We start from the raw sequence: 19,910 nt of genomic DNA, 5'->3' as shown, positions 1-19,910 counted from the left end.
AAGAAAAGGGCTGAATAATCAAGCTTAAAGTACATTGGAAAGTACAAATGATTTAAAAAAAAAGAAATTCACATGAGGTATACCTGGTTTTCTAAAAGTGATTAGGATGCTGTTTTTCCTCAACCACAACTAATGAATCAGTAACAATTAGCAGTCATCATCCAAAAAGCATATCATGTACTAAAATAATTATTTTTTTAATGGGTTAACTGTTGTGAACTAGCAAATGAACCTAAGCCTTTATATATTTTTTTTTCTTTTTTTTTTTTTTTTTTGCGGTACGCGGGCCTCTCACTGTTGTGGCCTCTCCCGTTGCGGAGCACAGGCTCCAGACGCGCAGGCTCAGCGGCCATGGCTCACGGGCCCAGCCGCTCCGCGGCATGTGGGATCTTCCCGGACCAGGGCACGAACCCGTGTCCCCTGCATCGGCAGGCAGACTCTCAACCACTGCGCCACCAGGGAAGCCCCTATATTTTTTATATAAGAAATACCTGTAATGAAATTATCACTCTTCCAGTGATTTGTAATCATGTAAAATTTGAAGGAAAAGCCCCAAATATATTTTGCAACTAAAAAGAAGACACGTCCTAGGTGGGAACAGTAAAGTAAGCAGCTCGACTTCAAACTAATTTGCAAATTGAAAAAAAGCTTAAAACTTCCATACAGGTTGGTTTGAGAATCATCTTGGAATGTGAAATTTGGCCAAATTTTGCACCTTGGATATAGGCTAATCCACATCCGGCAAGAGGAGGGACCCAACTGGAGAAAGGTGCCATCATCAAATGATGCCTCTTAATGTGCTCTAAGATCTGTTTAAGCAACTGGCTGAGGAAGCTAACCTGGCTCTTTAACTTCAAGTTGGATAAGAATTCTAATAATTTGGCCTTTGTTCATATATTTATAATAATAACATCTATGTAGACATGTCATTTTGCAAAGTGATGATAAAGCAAGAGTTCTGAGATAAACTAAAAAATTCCACAGGTGGGGCTTCCCTGGTGGCGCAGTGGTTGAGAGTCCGCCTGCCGATGCAGGGGACACGGGTTCGTGCCCCGGTCCGGGAAGAGATCCCACGTGCCACGGAGCGGCTGGGCCCGTGAGCCATGGCCGCTGAGCCTGCGCGTCCGGAGCCTGTGCTCTGCAACGGGAGAGGCCGCAACAGTGAGAGGCTGGCGTACTGGAAAAAAAAAAAAAAAGAAAAAAATTCCACAGGCATATATCTAAGAGACTGGGCTAAAAAGAAGACAGGTAAAATTATGTGAAGATTCTCAGCATCAAGGCTATAAAGCACTGCAGAAGCTACTGTATCATTCACAGGACCATTATCTTTTGTCACTGAAAACGTCCCTTTAACAAATATTTTCATATGACAAAGCAATTTAACTTCTCAATAAGGTCACACCTACTGAAACTCCCACTAAGTGAAGTACAAAAACATTGCCCAGGCTATTCAGCATCTTTTCTATGACTGCCTGAACATATCTCCCAAAGTAATAAAAAAAATTCTTCCCATTTGTGTTAAAGAATTTATGAGTCCGACACTCCTTAATTCAACGCAGTTTTCCAAAAGTGACATCTCAGTTCATCAGCACTCTGTCCATTAACTAAGCAAAGCAGTAATAAATAATTTTTTCTGAGTTCCAAGAAATGCCACGCTTATGGTTATATCAGTTTATGACCCTCAAATGTCCCCCAGCAATCCCTAACCCCACCTATTTATTCTCCTCTGCCTTTGGCAGCAAGTGTGAAAAACAAATGTGAGGTTGTGTTACTGTAGGTCCCTTTTTCTGCTGGCAACGGCACATACCTTCACCTGCCATTGACATCTTTTAGCAATTTAAAATAGATAGTGGGCTTCCCTGGTGGCGCAGTGGTTGGGAATCTCCCTGCCAATGCAGGGGACACGGGTTCGAGCCCTGGTCTGGGAGGATCCCACATGCCGCGGAGCAACTGGGCCCGTGAGCCACAACTACTGAGCCTGCGCGTCTGGAGCCTGTGCTCCGCAACAAGAGAGGCCGTGACAGTGAGAGGCCCGCGCACCGCGATGAAGAGTGGCCCACGCTCGCTGCAACTGGAGAAAGCCCTCGTACAGAAACTAAGACCCAACACAGTCAAAAATAAATAAATAAATTTAAAATAGATAGTTATATACCAGGAAATACCATGTTCATTTTTTAAATTTATAATTTAAAATGTATTTTAAAAATACAGTGTTTCCCCACGTACACAATTCCCTCCCCTTCTATGAGATTCAGAAGCATTTTACCAGGTTGAATTGGACTCTACTAAAGACTCTAGTATGAAAAAGCATTTCATCCTCACCACCAAAAAGAAAAAATGCTGTTAAAAAAAAAATAAAACGGGCAAAAGTAAATCTATAGTGTTAGACATTGGAATAGTAATAAACTTTGGGGAGGCTGGAGGGGATAGCGATTAGGAAGGGTTCCAAAGGGGACTATCTAGGATGCTGACAATGTTGTATTTCTTGACCTGAGTAGTCGTTACACAGGTATGTTCACTTTGTAATAATTCATCAAGCTTATGACATCTATATTTTACTATTTTTATTTATTGATATTTGTGTATTTTACTTAAATATGCTTATGTATTGTACATTTTTCTGTATGTATATGACACTTTAAAATGAAAAATAATCCTTAGGGAATAAATAAATATGGCTCCTTTACAGTTCCACTGTTATTAGGATAACGTCAGTAGTTCTACTGATAAAGTACAACTTGATCAGAGGGTGCAATAATTATCTCAAATAGTGTTTGTCATGGGCCAAAAAATCTCAGGGCCAAAAATCTCAAATTTAACAGGTCACTGTTAAGAGATTAGAAGAAGAAATGAGTAAAATGTATCTAAGTCTAAATCAAGCTTTAGAACTCATGTGTTCTAGAAACAAAAAAAAAAGTCAATCAGTCAACCAACTGAAAAGACAAATCCTTTCCTTGACAATTATATCCATGTCTACATTTTCTAAAGATGTGATGGGAAAGACCCACAAAGAACACATTTCAGTTTGAGCTATTTCATTTTCACTTGGTCTCAAATGTGGACTGTGAATTTAAAGACATAAAGAAAGGAATTTTATTGCTTGATTTTTTTTCAGAACTTTTTTAGAATTCTAGGAAAAAACGTGGAAACAGGCACACTTGAAAGCACAATCTTCATTTTATCAATGGAAAAACAATCTAAGCACTTTAAAAATGAAATCTTAAGATCTCAGCATTCAAAGATGCCAATGGATGAATCAGCCCTGTGTGCTATGTGTACATCCCCTACATCTGTTCCCATGTTACATTTCTCTGACCAACGTTTCTCAGGAAGCCCCTTAGCTCAGAAACTAATTTAGCTTAGATTCAATGTTTACGTAAATTCAATGAAAACTACTGAATTTTAAAGAGATTGTGTTATATAAGCCTTTTTAAAGGAGATCCTGTGCAAAACAGTATGATGTAAATGATGGCAACCTGAAACCGAACACTGAAGCCTTGATATAGGAAAGGGAAAGCTGACAAAGGAATGGTCTCAATATGCAGCCTACCCACGGAACACATTCATTATGCAAGCTTAGCAGCCAGCACTTACGATAATTGTTTTTGAAAAGAAACCCTTAGTGATTCTTTCTCCATATATACAAGATTCTTTTTCCACAAACCTTCATAAGAATGGTGAAAAATGACTACTTTCCCAATCATCTAAAATAGTTGATTGTAAGCTTTAATTTAGATTTTCCAAGTTTGACCTCGTTTTCAACAGAAAATTCCTTTTACTGTTCTTATTTCATGACAGGCCTTTGATCCTACTGACGACTCTTCTGATTCTATTGACTACTTTTATGATGAGGCTAAAAAAAAATCAGACTTATGGAATGCTACAGACCTAAACCTAATTTGCTCTAAATTTTACTGGATATACTTTCTTAAGTTTTTTATGAATATAGCTCTTTTCTTTGAAATTATGCACAGGATTTCACAAAACAATAAACAAATATAAAACTTCCCTTACCAACCCCAACATAATTTTAATACGATTCCCTTCCCTAACAATGTTAATGTAAACAGTAAACATGTAAAACAGTATTAATTAAATGCTAAAGGCACAAGAGTAAAAATGAAGCCTAATGTAATCCATATTATGACTGGGTGGATTCCTGTTACCCTTCATTACTGTTCCACTTATTAAATCTCATTCATAATTAGAAATTCTAAACTATATTCCAACTACACCTTCCTGTTTATTTTAGAACAATTACTACTGGCCAGGTCCTTATAAACATCAATCGCTTAAGATGTCTAGACTAGATGTCTCACAAATCACATATTAAAGAATCACATATTCTTTAAAAATAGGTGTGAATAAAAATAGAGGTGAATGGAGGCAGCCCTTGTATTATACAGATCCCAGTGTGTTTTCAAAATAAGCTTAAACTTTAGCAAAGACTCTTAGTTCCAATATTAGAAATGAGCACTTTTCAAAACGTTAAATTGAAGCTCATCAATTTTAAGTAGTCAAGCTTTCTGGAAATCTAAGCTTTAGCATTCAAAATACATTAATATTTAGATATTCCTTCTTAAATTGTTGCCAAATTTCCTTAAGATAAGGAAAAACCAAGGAAACAGGTTGGCAAGCGCCATCTTGTGGACTCCCTAGAAAATGTTTTCACTCTATTCATCAGTACAGTTCCAGAAGCAAATCATTCTAATATTCAATACAATGTTCTCAATATTCAAAATGTTACTTTAATTTAAATCAAAGTATTCAGTTTTCCAGGGCCCAAATACCAATAACTGTAATGAAGTACATTTGTGAATTTATGATCCTTCTTCTAAAGCACTTGGAATATTTATAGCCAAACCATCACATTTGATCTTAAGAGCATCCTCAGGAGTTAGGCTGGTAAGATATATTATGCAACTATGAAGCCTGAGAATCTTATATACCAAAAGGATTTTACGAGCATTTAGTCAGTGGAGAAGTTAGAATAATTCTCCTAATTTTGTAATGTAGCAAATAGTCTTAGGATAGTACCTTGCAAAATAGAGGCCTTTTGTTGTTTATAAAAACTCAATTGCAAAGTTAACAAGAATTCTAAAGTTTAGTGGAACTAATAAATAGATACATCCATAGATCCTCTGTGTGTGTGTCTTATAAGCAAAAGTTTACACGTTGAGTTAGGAGTTAAGGTACATAGTATGTGAAGATGCCCCAGGGTCATGCTCATATGATCCTCTTTAGACTTTAGAAACAGCATCGTTTTATTTTTTATATAATATTAAAGATGAAATATTAATATTCTAAATTTACATAGTGGCCTAGAGTTGCCTCACCACCAACCCCAAAATATGTTTTCTTTGGCCCACCACAATGACTTCTTTCTTATTAGAGTTTTATAAATGACTATTTACAACATAACTACCATAATATTTTAGTTGCCTTGTGACAATATGATAGATAACATTATTTCTACAGCAGCTTTCTCAGAAGCTATGCATCTTTTTATAATAAGGCACTGGAAAATAAAACGTGAAGACTATTAAATTTCATCTTTGGTTTGCTTTCTTTAGAAAAGAGTATGTAAAATGATAATACAGTGTTAAATATACCAGTTCATTCAAGTTTTCAGCATTAACAGTGTATTTTTATAATTAGGAAAAAGTTTCAGATGGATATAACTTAAGGAAATAGATCGGAAATATAGAACATGAGAGTTTAAAGTGGTACGACTTCACTCATTTCAGTTTATATTACCATTTCTAAGTCTGCCTTAAAATCATAACGTAAGTTTGAAAAAGTGCTGATTGAGAGAATTTATTATTAAAAGTGGCTGCATTTTCTCAATAAAAAAAATTTAGATATTATAAATTCTTGATCTCTCAATCTAGGGATTACTAATTAAATGGAGCTTAATTATATTTCCATAAGCCTTCTGTTTAAATTTTAAAATAAATAAAAATTGTACCTTGCCATCTAATTATGGCGGCTGAAAATACATAGTAAGCAACATATTAAAAGTGCCCATTTTCAGCAGAGTTCCCTGTGCTATACAGTAGGTCCTTGTGGTTACCTATTTTAAATATAGCACTGTGTACATGTCAATCCCAAACTCCCAATCTATCCCTCTGCTCAGTATTCTGTAATAACCTAAATGGGAAAATAATTTGAAAAAGAATAGATACATGTATATGTATAAGTGAATCACTCTGCTGTACACCTGGAACTAACACAACATTGTTAATCAACTAACTATACTTCAATATAAAATAAAATTTTTTAAAATTTATTTCATCAAAGAGTTGTAGTTTACATTTGTTAAGATCTCTCTCATTTCCTGGTTAAAAAAAAAAAAAGTGCCCATTTATTTTAAATGTAACCTTACTAATGAAAAAGACTACTTGGGACAGATCTTTTGCAAATTATCTAACATTAATACACGTAGCATACGTTAATGTTCCTTCTTCTCCTGGTAACGGAAAATAGCTTATTACAGGACCTGAAACGTTGGATATTTTCTGTAGGGACTTTTATTAACTTTTGATTAAGTGAAAATTACTTCAAAATATCATTTTTAAGTTTTCAAATGCCTCTGTTTTCCCTAAGGTCAATTATGATAACTGAAAAACAAGATGAAAGGAGAAAAGTTTTGATTAGAGGAGTGAAGTCAAAAGGCACCTGGAGCTGAATGAGGTCTCACCCCAGAGAAACAAGGGATCTGCGTGTGCAATCACTGCTCCTTCCCTCCCATCCTTCCCCAGGTTGTGTGAAAGATTGAGAAAAAAGAGAGAGCAAGAGCTCCTCTGTCTGGAGAGACGCAGAACAGCAGGTGGGGCAGGGGCAGCCCAAGAAAGAGGTTCTTGTCTCTCCAGAGAACTGCAGAGCCATCTGTCTGGAAAATTCAGGATGACAGGCCTCGAAGTATTCTGCAAGTCTCCCTACTGTAGAGCAACGTCTGTTTCCTCCTTTCTTTTTATTACTGTATAATTAATCCATCTTGTTCTTTTTTCTTGTTCTTTAGAAATAATTTATCCTTTTAAGTTCAACTAAAAGAGTGAACTGGCAAGTTGAGAATCATTTCTCATTCAAAGAATATAACTTAAAAGTCTCTGGTTCACTTTTCAACGTTATAATGAAGAAAAAACACACGAACTTTGCTTTTATGGCTCTCATCTTTAACTACATATTTTGCACACATATATAATGAGCATTTTTATAACATCTAAATCTGAGAATATTAACAAATGTCATCCAAAGACTTAAATAGGTAGGCTCACCAAAAGCAACTTATAGGAGTGGCAAAATCATTTTCATAAAAAAATTTTTCACAATTAAATGAAGTATTACTGTCAATACATGAAATGTTCTATAAACCACAGACTTCATCTTTCTTTTTGGGTTTCAGCACACTCTGAAAAACAATCACTAGCATTAGCTTTTTGGTCCACTGCTTAGTGACTTCTATTCAGCAACTTTAGAAACACTTCATAAGCCAGTTTCCAAATGGCGGACTAATATACAAATGTCCTATGAACTTGGCTAACCCACCGAGTCCTGAAAGGGAGCTTGAACAAGGCAGGACTCTTCACCATCTCCTTGCTAATGGCCTGAGAAAGTCTAAAAGAGCAGAGAACGTGTATGAAATCAGGAGAACCCATCGTTTCTCTTACTTTTAGCACGGTCTCTCCACAAGGAGGGAGAGTATTCTGTTTTCAGGTGAATACTGGACACAATGCAACATTAAAGGGACCAGCAAAACAACCTAAATTAACAAGCCCTGTGTGTGTAGTATCTACTGTTTAGTGCCCCTTCTCCAGGATTAAGAGGATTTCTACAGAATAAAAAGCAGTATAAATTCAACCAGAATTTCACCAGAAACTTTTGGAAAAAGTCAAGCTAACAAAAGCAACCAATCACAAAGTAAATGACATATCTGCCCTTGACATGTATCAATACTGCAGGAATATATGCATTTCTTCCTTTAAAGACTGAAAATAAGATCATCAGACAACAAAAACAATATATGAGAGATTTTGAGATATGCTTACTATTGTTAACTTGTTTAAAGTATTATAAAGTTATAGAAAAAATTAGAGAATGCTTTATATTTCTACCCTGGAAACTGTTCAACTATGGAAGTACTGTGGTTTAATAACTCTTTTATTCACTTAAATATTTTTTGAGCACCTGCTATATGTGAAGCACATGTGCCAAGTACAGAAATGAGAATGACTCTTCCCTTATAGGAACCATCAGCCTAGAAAACATATGATAAAGATACATTACTACTGTGAGAGGAACACACTGACAAATGTCACAGGAGATTCATGGATAAAATGATAAAGAATTCAGAAGATGAAGGGATTCCTTCTGAATGGGTGGCAGGAGGTGGAGGGTATGGATTGCGGTACTGAAACGAAAGGCAGAGCAAGAGCTGGAAATAAGAGAAAGGAACAGAACGGAAGCTATTGCAGAGATCAAGCTGCAAGAGTTAGCAGCTGACTGGGTACTAGAGGCAAGGGGAGGGAGGACAGAAGGACAAAAGCTAAGGATTTGGGGCTGGAAATGTGTGGAGTCAGAAATGTCCGCAGGAAATCCTGATAGCGATTTGGAGGGCATGGAAGGGCAGAGCTGGAGATGGAGACTTGGGAATCACCCACACAGTACTCACTGCTGAAGCCTATATATTCGCAAGTGAGAAAGGAAGGTCCATTCCTGAAAAGCAGTAACAGGGGAGCGAACAAGAGAGAACTGAGGAACAGTGAAAGGGAAGAAAAGAATAGCTAGAGAATACAATGTCTGAAAGACGAGAAAAAAGTTTCAAGAAGAAAGAGGCAATCAAAAATAGCAAATAGTGCAAAAAGATCAAACATGACAACAATGGAGAAGCCACTGTCTACTGGCTATGAACTGATAAAGCACTTCCAAACAGAAGCAGAATGGAGGCTCTTCTTGACCAAACTTTAGTTAGGCTCCTCTAATCCCATTTCTAAAGGGCTCAACCTTGACCCCTGGCCTTGCCAGGCCTGCACTGCCCAGTTTTAGCAATTCTAAGTCACTTTAGAAAGAATCCCACACCTTTGATACCTGATCCCTCCTGATACCTAATCAAATTCCTCACCCCCCCCACCCCGGGACTTCCCTGGTGGCGCAGTGGTTAAGAATCTGCCTGCCAATGGAGGGGACACAGGTTCAAGCCCTGGTCCAGGAAAATCCCACATGCCACGGAGCAACTAAGCCCATGCACCACAACTACTGAGCCTGCACTCTAGAGCCCATGTTCCACAACTAGAGAAGCCACCATAATGAGAGTACCTCGCACCGCAACGCAAAGTAGCCTCCACTCAACACAAAGAGAGGGCTAGACTAGAGAAAGCCTATGCACAGTAACGAAGACCCAACACAGCCATAAATAAATTAATTAATTAATTTAAAAAAAAATCCTCACCCCCGGCCCTTGATATTTGACCACCTGGCCTGCCCTCAGCAAGAATCCTGTTAGGTCAGTTTAACAAGAACTCCCCCATCCTTGTCTCCTCTTAGTAATTTTCCATCCACTGATCACCCCCCCACCAATCTGCTCCTTGACTATAAATCCCCACTTGTTCTTATATTTGGAGTTAAGCCTGATCTCTCTCTCCTATTGTGATAGTCTTGACACCTATTGCAATAGTCTTGAAGAAAGTCTTCCTTGTTTCAACAAACGTCAGAAAAGTTTCTCCTTTCACAGTTGTCAATCTTTTTTTCACTAGAGATTAATGACATTCACAAATGTCTCATAACCAATAATGATAAAATATGGTGGCTGAGAAGAGAGAGTGTAGAGGGGGGGGTGTATACAGAATGCCATTTCAACAAACCTCTGGTAAGAAGAGGGCCACTAATAACTCAGGATGGCATGAGAGGGTTCTAACGCCCTCATATAGAATAGGAAAGCATGGCTGTAATCAGAGGGAAACGATCCAGGATTCAGGGGAGAGGAAGGAACTAATGATACAAGACAGAGAAAAACGAATTCCCACGCTTAACTGTTTTTAATCCTCTTGCATTGTATCTTTTTGGAAACCACCTCAGATTCTTTCTGGAACAATGAGAGGTGTTAATAAGTAAAATTTTCCTTTTCTTTCCACTTAAAAATATGAATGCTGAAACTGTTGCTTATATCTGCTCTTCTAATGAATATACGAAAACTAATAGGAATGCTCATGTAGCACACAAATTTATTATTATGAGAGAAGGATTATATTGTTTTTATTTTCTGACCTCTAAAAGGTTAAGTTAGCCATTTGCATACTGAATTCCTATTCAATTTGATTACCTTCGCTACTGTGAGGGTAAAGCACAAACAAACCAAGCTAATTTATGTGCAATTCCTTTGTAGTACTGAAATGAAAAGGAACAATAGTTTAATGAAGCGGAATTTGTTATCTAATTATACCAAATAATTTAGAAACATCTGCGGGTGCTTAGTAATACTATATTTAAACCTCAAAGAATCTGCTCCCGTTTTATTCAAGCCTCTGCGAGCTTCCAGCTGGGGCTCCATATTAGAGCATGGAACCAAGGGATGGTATGATGGCACATTTACCAAAGTTTTTTAAAAATGAAGAAATGAACAAAAGAATTATGAAAACTAGAGAGTGTGTATCATATACCATACGGATTTGGGCCTTAAAATTAACTTCCAAATTTAAGGAATACAGTAGACTACTGTGACATCATACATTCATTGAAACCTTTATTGTTTAGCTCTTGAGTGGCTGCATCACAGTGGCAATTGTTAAGGACAGAAAGAAATCCATAGCTTTCCCATTAAAGAACTTCACCTAATGGGGAAGATAGGACAATATAAACTAACCATTATATCACCACATGAAAAGTGGCAGGGCAGAGACATATATACAGCACTATGGATGCAGAAAAGGTGTAACTAACTCACAAAGACCACATAGGAGAGATGACTATTCAAGCTGAGTTTTGCGAGATGTGTAGAGGGGAGTGGGGCAAAGAAGGGCTTGAGCAATGATGCCAAAGCCACGTTGGGTACAGTCCCTTCTGGAGACTTCAAGTCCTTCAGCATGCCTGAAGCACAGCCTCTGAGGAGGGGATAAGATATGAGGCCAACTAAGTAGGTAAGCAGCAGTCCTACCTTTTTTTGTGGCCTCACTGAGTGGCTTGTGGTTGGGATTGAACGCAGGCCACCGCAGTGAAAGCCCGGAATCCTAACCACTAGGCCACCAGGGAACTCCCAGCAGCAGTCCTATCTTGACAGCCTTATATGCAAACTAGGGAATTTGGACTTAATCTTAATGGTGATGGGTACTCGCTGGAGGATTTCAGGTAGGGAAGTGAATTGCTAGACTAATAAATTTCTAAGAGGCAGGTTTGAGTTTCCAATTATGGACGCTAATACAATAAGCAAGAATAACCCAAAATAATAGAGGAAGAAAAAAGATAAGTGTTTAAACTGATTCAAGGTTGTTTACAGGATAAGTGTATAGAGTGACAGTCCACTGTCACATGTTTATTCTTCGCTCATTCACTTATTCACTCAATAAACTTGGATTGAGCACCTACTATGTGCCAGCCATTGAGCTCACAGTCCTTGATATACTTTAAGTGTCATGGGGGCTGGGGCTAGACCTGACTATATTCTGGATTACCTCCCAAGAGAGAAGTAAGCCTTGGCCAGTGTATTTTTTACATTTTCAGAGTGCACTAGAAAGTACCAAGTGCCCAGCACTATCAGAAATCTCTCTGCTCTTCCCTGTACCTCCCTGAACCAGATCTCTACCAGAGCATTCTCAGACAAAGTCTACAGTGGCATGTGACATATATTTAGCCACACATACAAACAGAAATATTGCAGAACCACTTTTTCAAGTGGGTCAACAGACTTGTGAAAAAAACAGAGAAACTCTGTTGGTATCTTGGATCTTTGCTAATAGTTATCATAATAATATTAGTAACAATATTAGCTACTATGTATCTTCAACCACCGTGTTAAGGGAATTAATAGCCCCTGTTTACAAATAAGGAAAATGAGACTAGGATTTAGAGCTGACACTTGGCAGAGAAAGGACTAAACGTAGCTCTCTTACTCCAAAATCGAAGCCCTTTCCTCTGCACTTCATGCTACGGAAGTATCCTCCACGAGCTTCCCATCTCACTCAGAGTAAAATCGGAAGTCCTTACCATGCTTTACGGACAGAGCCCTACATAATCTGTGACCCCAACACTCCTCCTCCCCCAGGTGTCTCTCTGCCTTCACCTCCTAGCACTTCCCCAGCTCACTCTGCTCCAGCCACGTTGCCCTTCTTCCTGTTTCTCAAAACTGTTGAGCACATCCCTGCCTTAAATCCTGTTCCACGAGGTGATTCCCCATTTTCACAGGACTCTTTCTCTTACTTCCTTCTAGTCTCTGCTCAAAATCCACCTTTGCTGTGAGGCCTTCCCTGACCACTCTGCTGCATAGCTAGCCCCATCCTCTTCACCCTGCTTCACTTTTCTTCACAGCATTAGCCCCCTGGCACATTATACATTTTTCTCTGTCACCATCCACTGCATATGTAAGTTCCTTGAGGACAGGAACTAATATATACCTCGCACATATTAGGCTCTCGATTCATCAAACAGATGAGTAAATGAATCACTAAATAGGAAAACACACCCCAGGCTACACAGCTACTCCTTAGGAAAATTATGAAAGAGTAGGCTTCTTGTTTCTGCTTCCTTTTCCCACTCTATCATCCACTCTTTCGCCCTCACCCCAGATGTCCTGAGCTTTTATACTGCTTTGCTTATTACACCACCACCTACAACACAAGTCCCTCTCAGTAGTGCCCCACCCTCCAAACAAACACTTCCACCACTTTCTTTTCTCTTACAGCGTAGCTCCCTCGGTCAAATCACTTGTTTGTCTTACTACTTTAAGATCTTCAGTCCATAAATTAAAATCATTCTTCCATGCTATATGAAGGTAAGTATCTATATTTAGCATGTTATTCTTTACAGGTAATAGGCTAAAAAACATGCTTTAATTTTAATATAATGGTGTAAAATTCATTCGCCATAAAAGGCCTGCAGGGGAAATATTTCAGTCAGGCAGATGTTTACATAACCCTCAAATGCACATCTATCCACATACCTGTTGTCTGTCCCGCCTATTACAAGCTACTTCAAATCCTAAAATCATCTCTGACAAAGTAATCTCACAGCCATTAAGGAGCTGAAAAACAACATTCTGTATAAAAAGTATATGACAGAAAGAATAAAGGCTGAAGCTACGTGTTAATCGCAGAAATGGGAAAATCAGGAAAGATTAGCAGTTTAAAGAGGACACATTCCGTTTCTGAAATGTCAAGTTTGTGGTCATAAAAATCTATTCCAGTGGAGATCATGTTTCTTGGACAACATCCTTTTTCTGCTTGCTTTACACCATGAAATATACAAGGTCCAATGAAATCCAAAGGTAAAAAGTCCCAGTGGAAAGGGAAAGGAACCACTTTCAGCACAGCTGGATGAAACACAATGAGGTGGTCCCACGCCACCAAGCTGCTGGCGGCAGGCCTGGCCTGACTCATCTTCCCTTCTTCCCCAAACTACTCCATTGTCTGGCAATGTCTTTCCAAGAAGTGCTTGCTTTTCTAAATTTAAAACAACCATTCAAAACAGGTAGGGGTATCTTAACGTATCAATTTTTAAGTTTGTTATTTGTTCCTTGGGGAATAAAAATAAAAAAAAAAACTTTCTAAAAACATGGAGAGTTCTAAAGCTTCCTGTTGTAAAACCACTCTTTTAAAAATAGTATTTTCTAAATGAAGTTTTTTCTATTTGCAATCCATGGTGTCTGGCTCTTTTAATCTAACGGTTTGGCGTCAGACATTATTTTATGGTTTTGAATATAATATAGAAAGTTAAAAGAGAAGCATTAATTCAATTTGGCAAGTATCTTTTGACTGCCTAATGTGTGCAAGATTCTGTGCAAAAGAAGATGCTGGAACAAAAGTGATCACCTTATATCCTGAACAAATTAGCTGTTACTCAACAACAATAACAACAAATTAAAAATAAATAAAAATAGTATTTTCTGTTTTTACAGTTTAAGTGAAGTAAATTTTCCTTCTATTCAACCTGATTTCCTACCCTCCCCCATCATTTTATTAATACAATCTTATATTGAGATGAAACCACATACCATAAAATTCACCCTTTTAGAGTACACAAAGCAGTGGTTTTAGTATGTTCACAAAGTACTCATCCTGCTTTTTAAATATAAGGAGCTAAATTAGGAATGTATATTTGTAACTTTATTTTGACAGACATGATTCTTTTTTTAATATCAGTTTTCAGTATAAAATATGGTTACATCATTCTGCTTTCTTAGTTTCTCCTACTCTGTTTTTTAAGTACAGTAGGATATTAATAAAAAAATCAAAGTTTATGGGAATCATTTTCTATGTAAGAATGACTTATGACCGGTAATTGGTTGTTAAGGCCAGACTCGAGAATTTGTCTTTCATCGGGTTTGCAAAGCAAGTTCACTGACTTCTTTTAGATTATATATTGCAGATAAAAAGTTCTTTAAAGGTGCTGTTACCGATACTTTATAAGATTGAGAAAACATCAATTACCCATATCAAAGGATATTATCATTACTAGAGGGACTTTTGAGAAAAGCTGCACACAAACCCCAGCCTCAGCAAGGAACTCTGTGTCACGGCTGCTCTCAAGATGAACCAAACTGGGCTTCCATGGTGGCGCAGTGGTTGAGAGTCCGCCTGCCGATGCAGGGGACATGGGTTCGTGCCCGGGTCCGGGAAGATCCCACATGCCACGGAGCGGCTGGGCCCGTGAGCCATGGCCACTGAGCCTGTGCGTCCGGAGACTGTGTGTCCGGAGCCTGTGCTCCGCAACGGGAGAGGCCACAACAGTGAGAGGCCGTGTACCGCAAAAAAAAAAAAAAAAAAAAAAAGATGGACCAAACTGCTAATACTGAAGTTAAATCAATCTGGTGAAAAACATATAGCTTACTGTCCTTAAGTCATTCCTTCAGAACTATTATTATATGACATATAAAGCACAACCAAACAGTATTTTTCTGCCTAACTATCTTATGATTGCTTTAGATTAGTCTAAAACATGTATTCTCAATGGGGGTAAGACTGCCCTCAAGGGAGCAAAACTTAGCTTCTGGGAGTCAAAAAACTTGACTCTTTTTATGCATAAAGCAGACAAACATACAGTCCATAAACAGAGTCTCATGGAGAGAACAATTAAGAAAAAATGTCTAAAAGGCTTCTTACAGAGGGTGATTTTAAAAAAAGGTTGAAAAACACTGATCTAAAAGAAACTGAAACTCTTCTTGACAACTGTGTCAAATGTTTGTAATTACACATATCACTATCTCCTATCTTCAAAGATCAGAATGCTTGTAGGATGGTTATTTGCAGGGGCAGATGTGCCTCAAAAGACTGCATAACCAACATTCCTCTTACACTGTACACAGATGGTGACTATCAGAGGTATAACAACTATAATTCTTTTATCTCTCTTACATAGTGCCAAGTCTGCAAACACTAAAAGAAAAAAAATTTAAGCTGAGATGTTAACTTTTTGACACCAGTTAAAGAAGGAATATGCACAAGTACTTAAATAAGGATGGTGATTTTAATGACAGCTGAAAAGATGAAACATTCTAAAAAAAAGTAGCTGGGCTCTCACCATCGGAGCACCCTGCTGCTTAGGTAACTCCCTCTCATATTCCTTGATGAGCAACGTCTGAAAAATTAAAATTTCAGCAGAGAGTGTATTCAAGTGGGAGTTCCCTATAAAATTAGCTTTTTGTCAAATAAATCATACTGAAAATATACAGCTGTCTTTTTAAAAATACATTTTAATGCCAGGACAGTAATGGAAATCAGAACATTTCCCAACTGTACCACAAAGAATACTCCATTCCCATTTAACTGCTCCAAAGGATCTCTGCCAAGATGCCCATAGGCAGGTGTGTCAGGATAGTGAAAGATGCCAAAAAGAGCAGCATAATGAAAGGTTTCCATGGCAGTAGAAAAGTGTGAGGAAAGAATGTAAGAAATTACAGTGTAATCCTAAATATTAGAAGTGATCTATGGCAGTGATGACGGTAAATAAATGGTAAGAAGAAAAAAAGGCAGGGAGCAGGGGCAATGTCAGAGCCAATTCTACCCAGGTGGAGAAGAGAGTTATTCAGGTTTAGCTAGCCTAGCTGAAGTGCAACTGAGTTCCCAATCTCATCAGTTGGCTGGGCTATAAACCGGAGCTCTGTTTAGCTATAAATGACAGAAACTCCTGCCAAGGGATGACCCGACAGGATGCTTTTTCCTCAGCTCTGGCAGTGGTTACTTTGGGGAGGCTTAGGTAGAAACTCTATGGAGCTCTGACCTTGATGGCTGAAAAGTCACACCTGTCTAGTTTCTTGTTCCTACCTTCTCTTCACCAGCTCTTAGAACTTTATTTCATTGTTCCTCGGTTCTAGGTTGGTTATTAAGAAGGGATATGAGGTACTTCTGACTAAGACCAATTAGTTAAATAGTAATATCTAAAATAAAATCTATTTCTTCTAGCAGTCCTTGGGGACTGCTCTTAACATATTCAAAAAGCTATTTTGAACTGGGCAAGTTTGAGCAAATCTAGTATTTATCATTAATATAATAGTCCTTAAACTTGAATGGGCCTTAGAATCACAGAGGAGTTCCTTTAAAATCCCCTTCCTCTAAAAATGCAGATTCGTGCTCACTTCAGCAGCACATATACTAAAATTGGAATGACACAGAGATGTTCATTGCTGCTCTATTTACAATAGCCAGGACATGGAAGCAACGTAAGTGTCCACCAACAGATGAATGGATAAAGATGTGGCACATATATACAATAGAATATTACTCAGCCATAAAAAGAAACGAAATTGAATTATTTGTAGGGAGGTGGATGGACCTAGTGTCTGTCATACAGAGTGAAGTAAGTCAGAGAAAAACAAATACCGTATGCTAACATATATATATGGAATCTAAAAAAAAAAGTTATGAAGAACCTAGGGCAGGACAGGAATAAAGACGAAGACGTACAGAATGGACTTGAGGACACGGGGAGGGGGAAGGGTAAGCTGGGACGGAAGTGAGAGAGTGGCATGGACATATATACATAGCTGCATAGCACAGGGAGATTAGCTCAGTGCCTTGTGACCACCTAGAGGGGTGGGACAGTGAGGGAGGGAGGGAGGGAGACACAAGAGGGAAGAATATGGGGATATATGTATATGTATAGCTGATTCACTTTGTTATACAGTAGAAACTAATACACCATTGTAAAGCAATTATATTCCAATAAAGATGTTAAAATAAATAAAAAATGAATAAAAATAATAAAAATAAAAATGCAGATTCCGTGGGTCTCTGGGCAAAGGAATCTACATTTTTAACCGACATCTCAGATGACTGATGAGTGGTGTGCAGCCACACTCTTGAGATCAACTGCTGCTCTATCATTACTGAGAAAATAGCCTCTGCACACAGATATACTTTGCTTTACAACAGAGGAATGTTCTTAAAAATTGTAACCAAATTGGATTTTGCAAACTAAATTCTATATTCCCACAAGATGACTTTAAAATTTTAAAGATATTTTATTCATCCTGAGGGGTGGGAGTGGTTTCTTATACCTTCTTCTAGAGGTCAAATTCCATGCTCTTCCATTCCTCACCTCTACCTCAGTAGTTAAAGATTTAATAATTTAGGAATCCATTTAAAAGAGCCTCATCACATACTCCATGTCTCCCCAATTTATCTGTTTTATTCATCGAGAATGTCAGTCTTTTAAAAGTCGTTGATTCGTAAATCTTATCTTTGAAAACAAACCTTGAAAATGCAGACTCTCTTTAGGAAGGAAAGTCAAAAACAGTTTTAAAGAGAATTTACTGCAGTAGATTTTACTACTATGTATTAGCTACAACAATGTAAGATAAATGCTTCTTCAAAAGAAAATATCAACTACTAGTAAAGCCATCATTTTTAACTTCTATACCAAAAAAGTCCACACTTAAGGAAATGCTTCTACTAAGTAATGCATATTTGATACAAGGTATTGAAAAACAAGAGATTTTTATTATTTCTTTCAGAGAAAGAAGAAACATTTTTAAAACACTCATGGAGAACCACCAAATAAGAAATGTCATTTCTAGTACTGTGGGTATTTGGGCCAAGTAAGCATAGTCCCAGACTGAAGATTGACAGACTATGTCCTAGGCTCAGTTTTGCCACAAAAGGGCCATGTGACCTTGGGAAATAACCTCTCTGGGTCTAAATTTAATTTGAAAAATAAGATTGTTAACTAAAAGTAATTCTTTAATTTCAGCAGATTAATTCACTCTGAAGTATTTACATCAAAAAGCATTGTGGTATGTGATGCCTGTAAAGTGCTTGATCAAATGACATTATTAAAATGTAACTGGAAACTTGATATTGTGAGTAACTCACTAAGACTGTCCTTGTAGCTATCAGGTACATATCATTGGACTTTCCTCCTTTGAAAAACTGAATACTTTGATCATCTAAATTTTCACATATTGAGTTTTCTTAAAGCAAAGTACGTAAGTACCACAGCTTGTTTCTGTAAAAGAAAATAATTTTTTCAGTCCTTCTTTCCAACCCATTGTCATTACAGACTCTGGGGAAAAACAAAACAAAACAACCTTTAAGTCTTAATCACTGAAATAATGTTACAGTAATTACACCACAGAAATAACACTTTCGTAAAATACTCAAAGATATTCACCTGAGACTACTTATTCACCTGAGACTACTTATTCACCTGAGACTACTTATCTTCAGTACCAACTTTCTTCTGTCTACTCTATTTGTTAGAGCAACATTTTCAATTTTAGCAAATATTAAAATAAATTCACCACTCATTCTTGTTTCCAAAGGAACATACCGAGTCCAAAAAATTCCCCCAAAATCCAACAGGAATCAACACAGGCATTTGACAATTCCAGGGAGGTTGGGATGCACAGACATCTTGTTCAAAATGAATAAACTTTCCAGGACCTTTATTTACAGACTTGAGAAACATAGGTTTGGAAACAACCAGCTAACTTCGCTCCCAAGTTGGCATCTTAGAGAATCTTCCGTTTACAAAACACCCAGGACCTCAGAGCCTCCCTGCCCAGAATTGGCAAGGGGAGCACACGCCCATCGGCCCTGCCTGGAGAGGAAACAATGGGAGAGGCGCGAGGGAGCTAGCCCGGCGCCCCGAGCGGCCCAAGTCCGCGGCCCCGGCCCGCGCCCGACACCGCCTGTGGCGTCCCCTCCCCAGGCGCCCCGGCCCCCGCCCTCGAGCCCCGCGGCGCGGCCCACCTGCGGCGGCGCGGCCAAAGGGCTGCACTTACCAAACAGGGTCAGGGCCATTGTAAAGGCGCTTGGCAAGTGCTCGCCGCCGCCCGCCGGTCCACGCGCTCCTCCCAGGCCGGCCGGAGATCACCGCATCGGCCCGATGCGCTCACACCTCAGAGGGAGCGGGGAGTCGGAGGGGCGTGGTGGGTGCGCTGGCGCGCGAGGAGGCTGCAGGCCGGGAGGCAGGGCACCGCTGCAAGAAAAAGTTATTTACGCGTTATTGTCAGGCGCACCCGGACAAGGGGGGACCCGATAGCCCTCGGCGAGCCGGCACTTGTCGCTGCCATCTGTGCACTACGCGGAGCGCGCGCGGGCGCCGGTACCTGCGAGGCGGGGAAGCTCGGCCGCGGCGCAATGGCAGGAGGAGAGGCGGCGCCGCAGTGGCGGCGGCGGCGGCGGCGGCGGCGGCGGCGGCGGGGAGAGGAGCAGTCTCGCAGAGCGCCCGGCGGGGCGCGCTCACTCTGCATCCCGCGGCCTCGCAGA

General features: G+C 39.0%; 1 protein-coding gene across 1 annotated transcript in view; it reads right to left on the bottom strand.

Annotated features, from left to right (window-relative positions):
* Positions 1-19,447, bottom strand: part of CHN1 (chimerin 1) — a 176,570-nt gene extending 157,123 nt beyond the window's left edge. Inside the window, exon 1 of the mRNA XM_082658641.1 lies at positions 19,424-19,447. Coding sequence (XP_082514767.1) covers positions 19,424-19,442 — 19 coding nt within the window. The 5' untranslated portion in view covers positions 19,443-19,447. The remainder of the gene's footprint in view (positions 1-19,423) is intronic.
* Between the last annotated feature and the right edge of the window lie 463 nt (positions 19,448-19,910).

The sequence above is a fragment of the Grampus griseus genome (genome assembly GCF_964374135.1).
Source record: "Grampus griseus genome assembly, chromosome: 7".
NCBI classification, from domain to species: Eukaryota; Metazoa; Chordata; class Mammalia; order Artiodactyla; family Delphinidae; genus Grampus; species Grampus griseus.
Note: the sequence above shows the minus strand (reverse complement) of the source record. Positions and strands in the feature narration are given on the sequence as shown.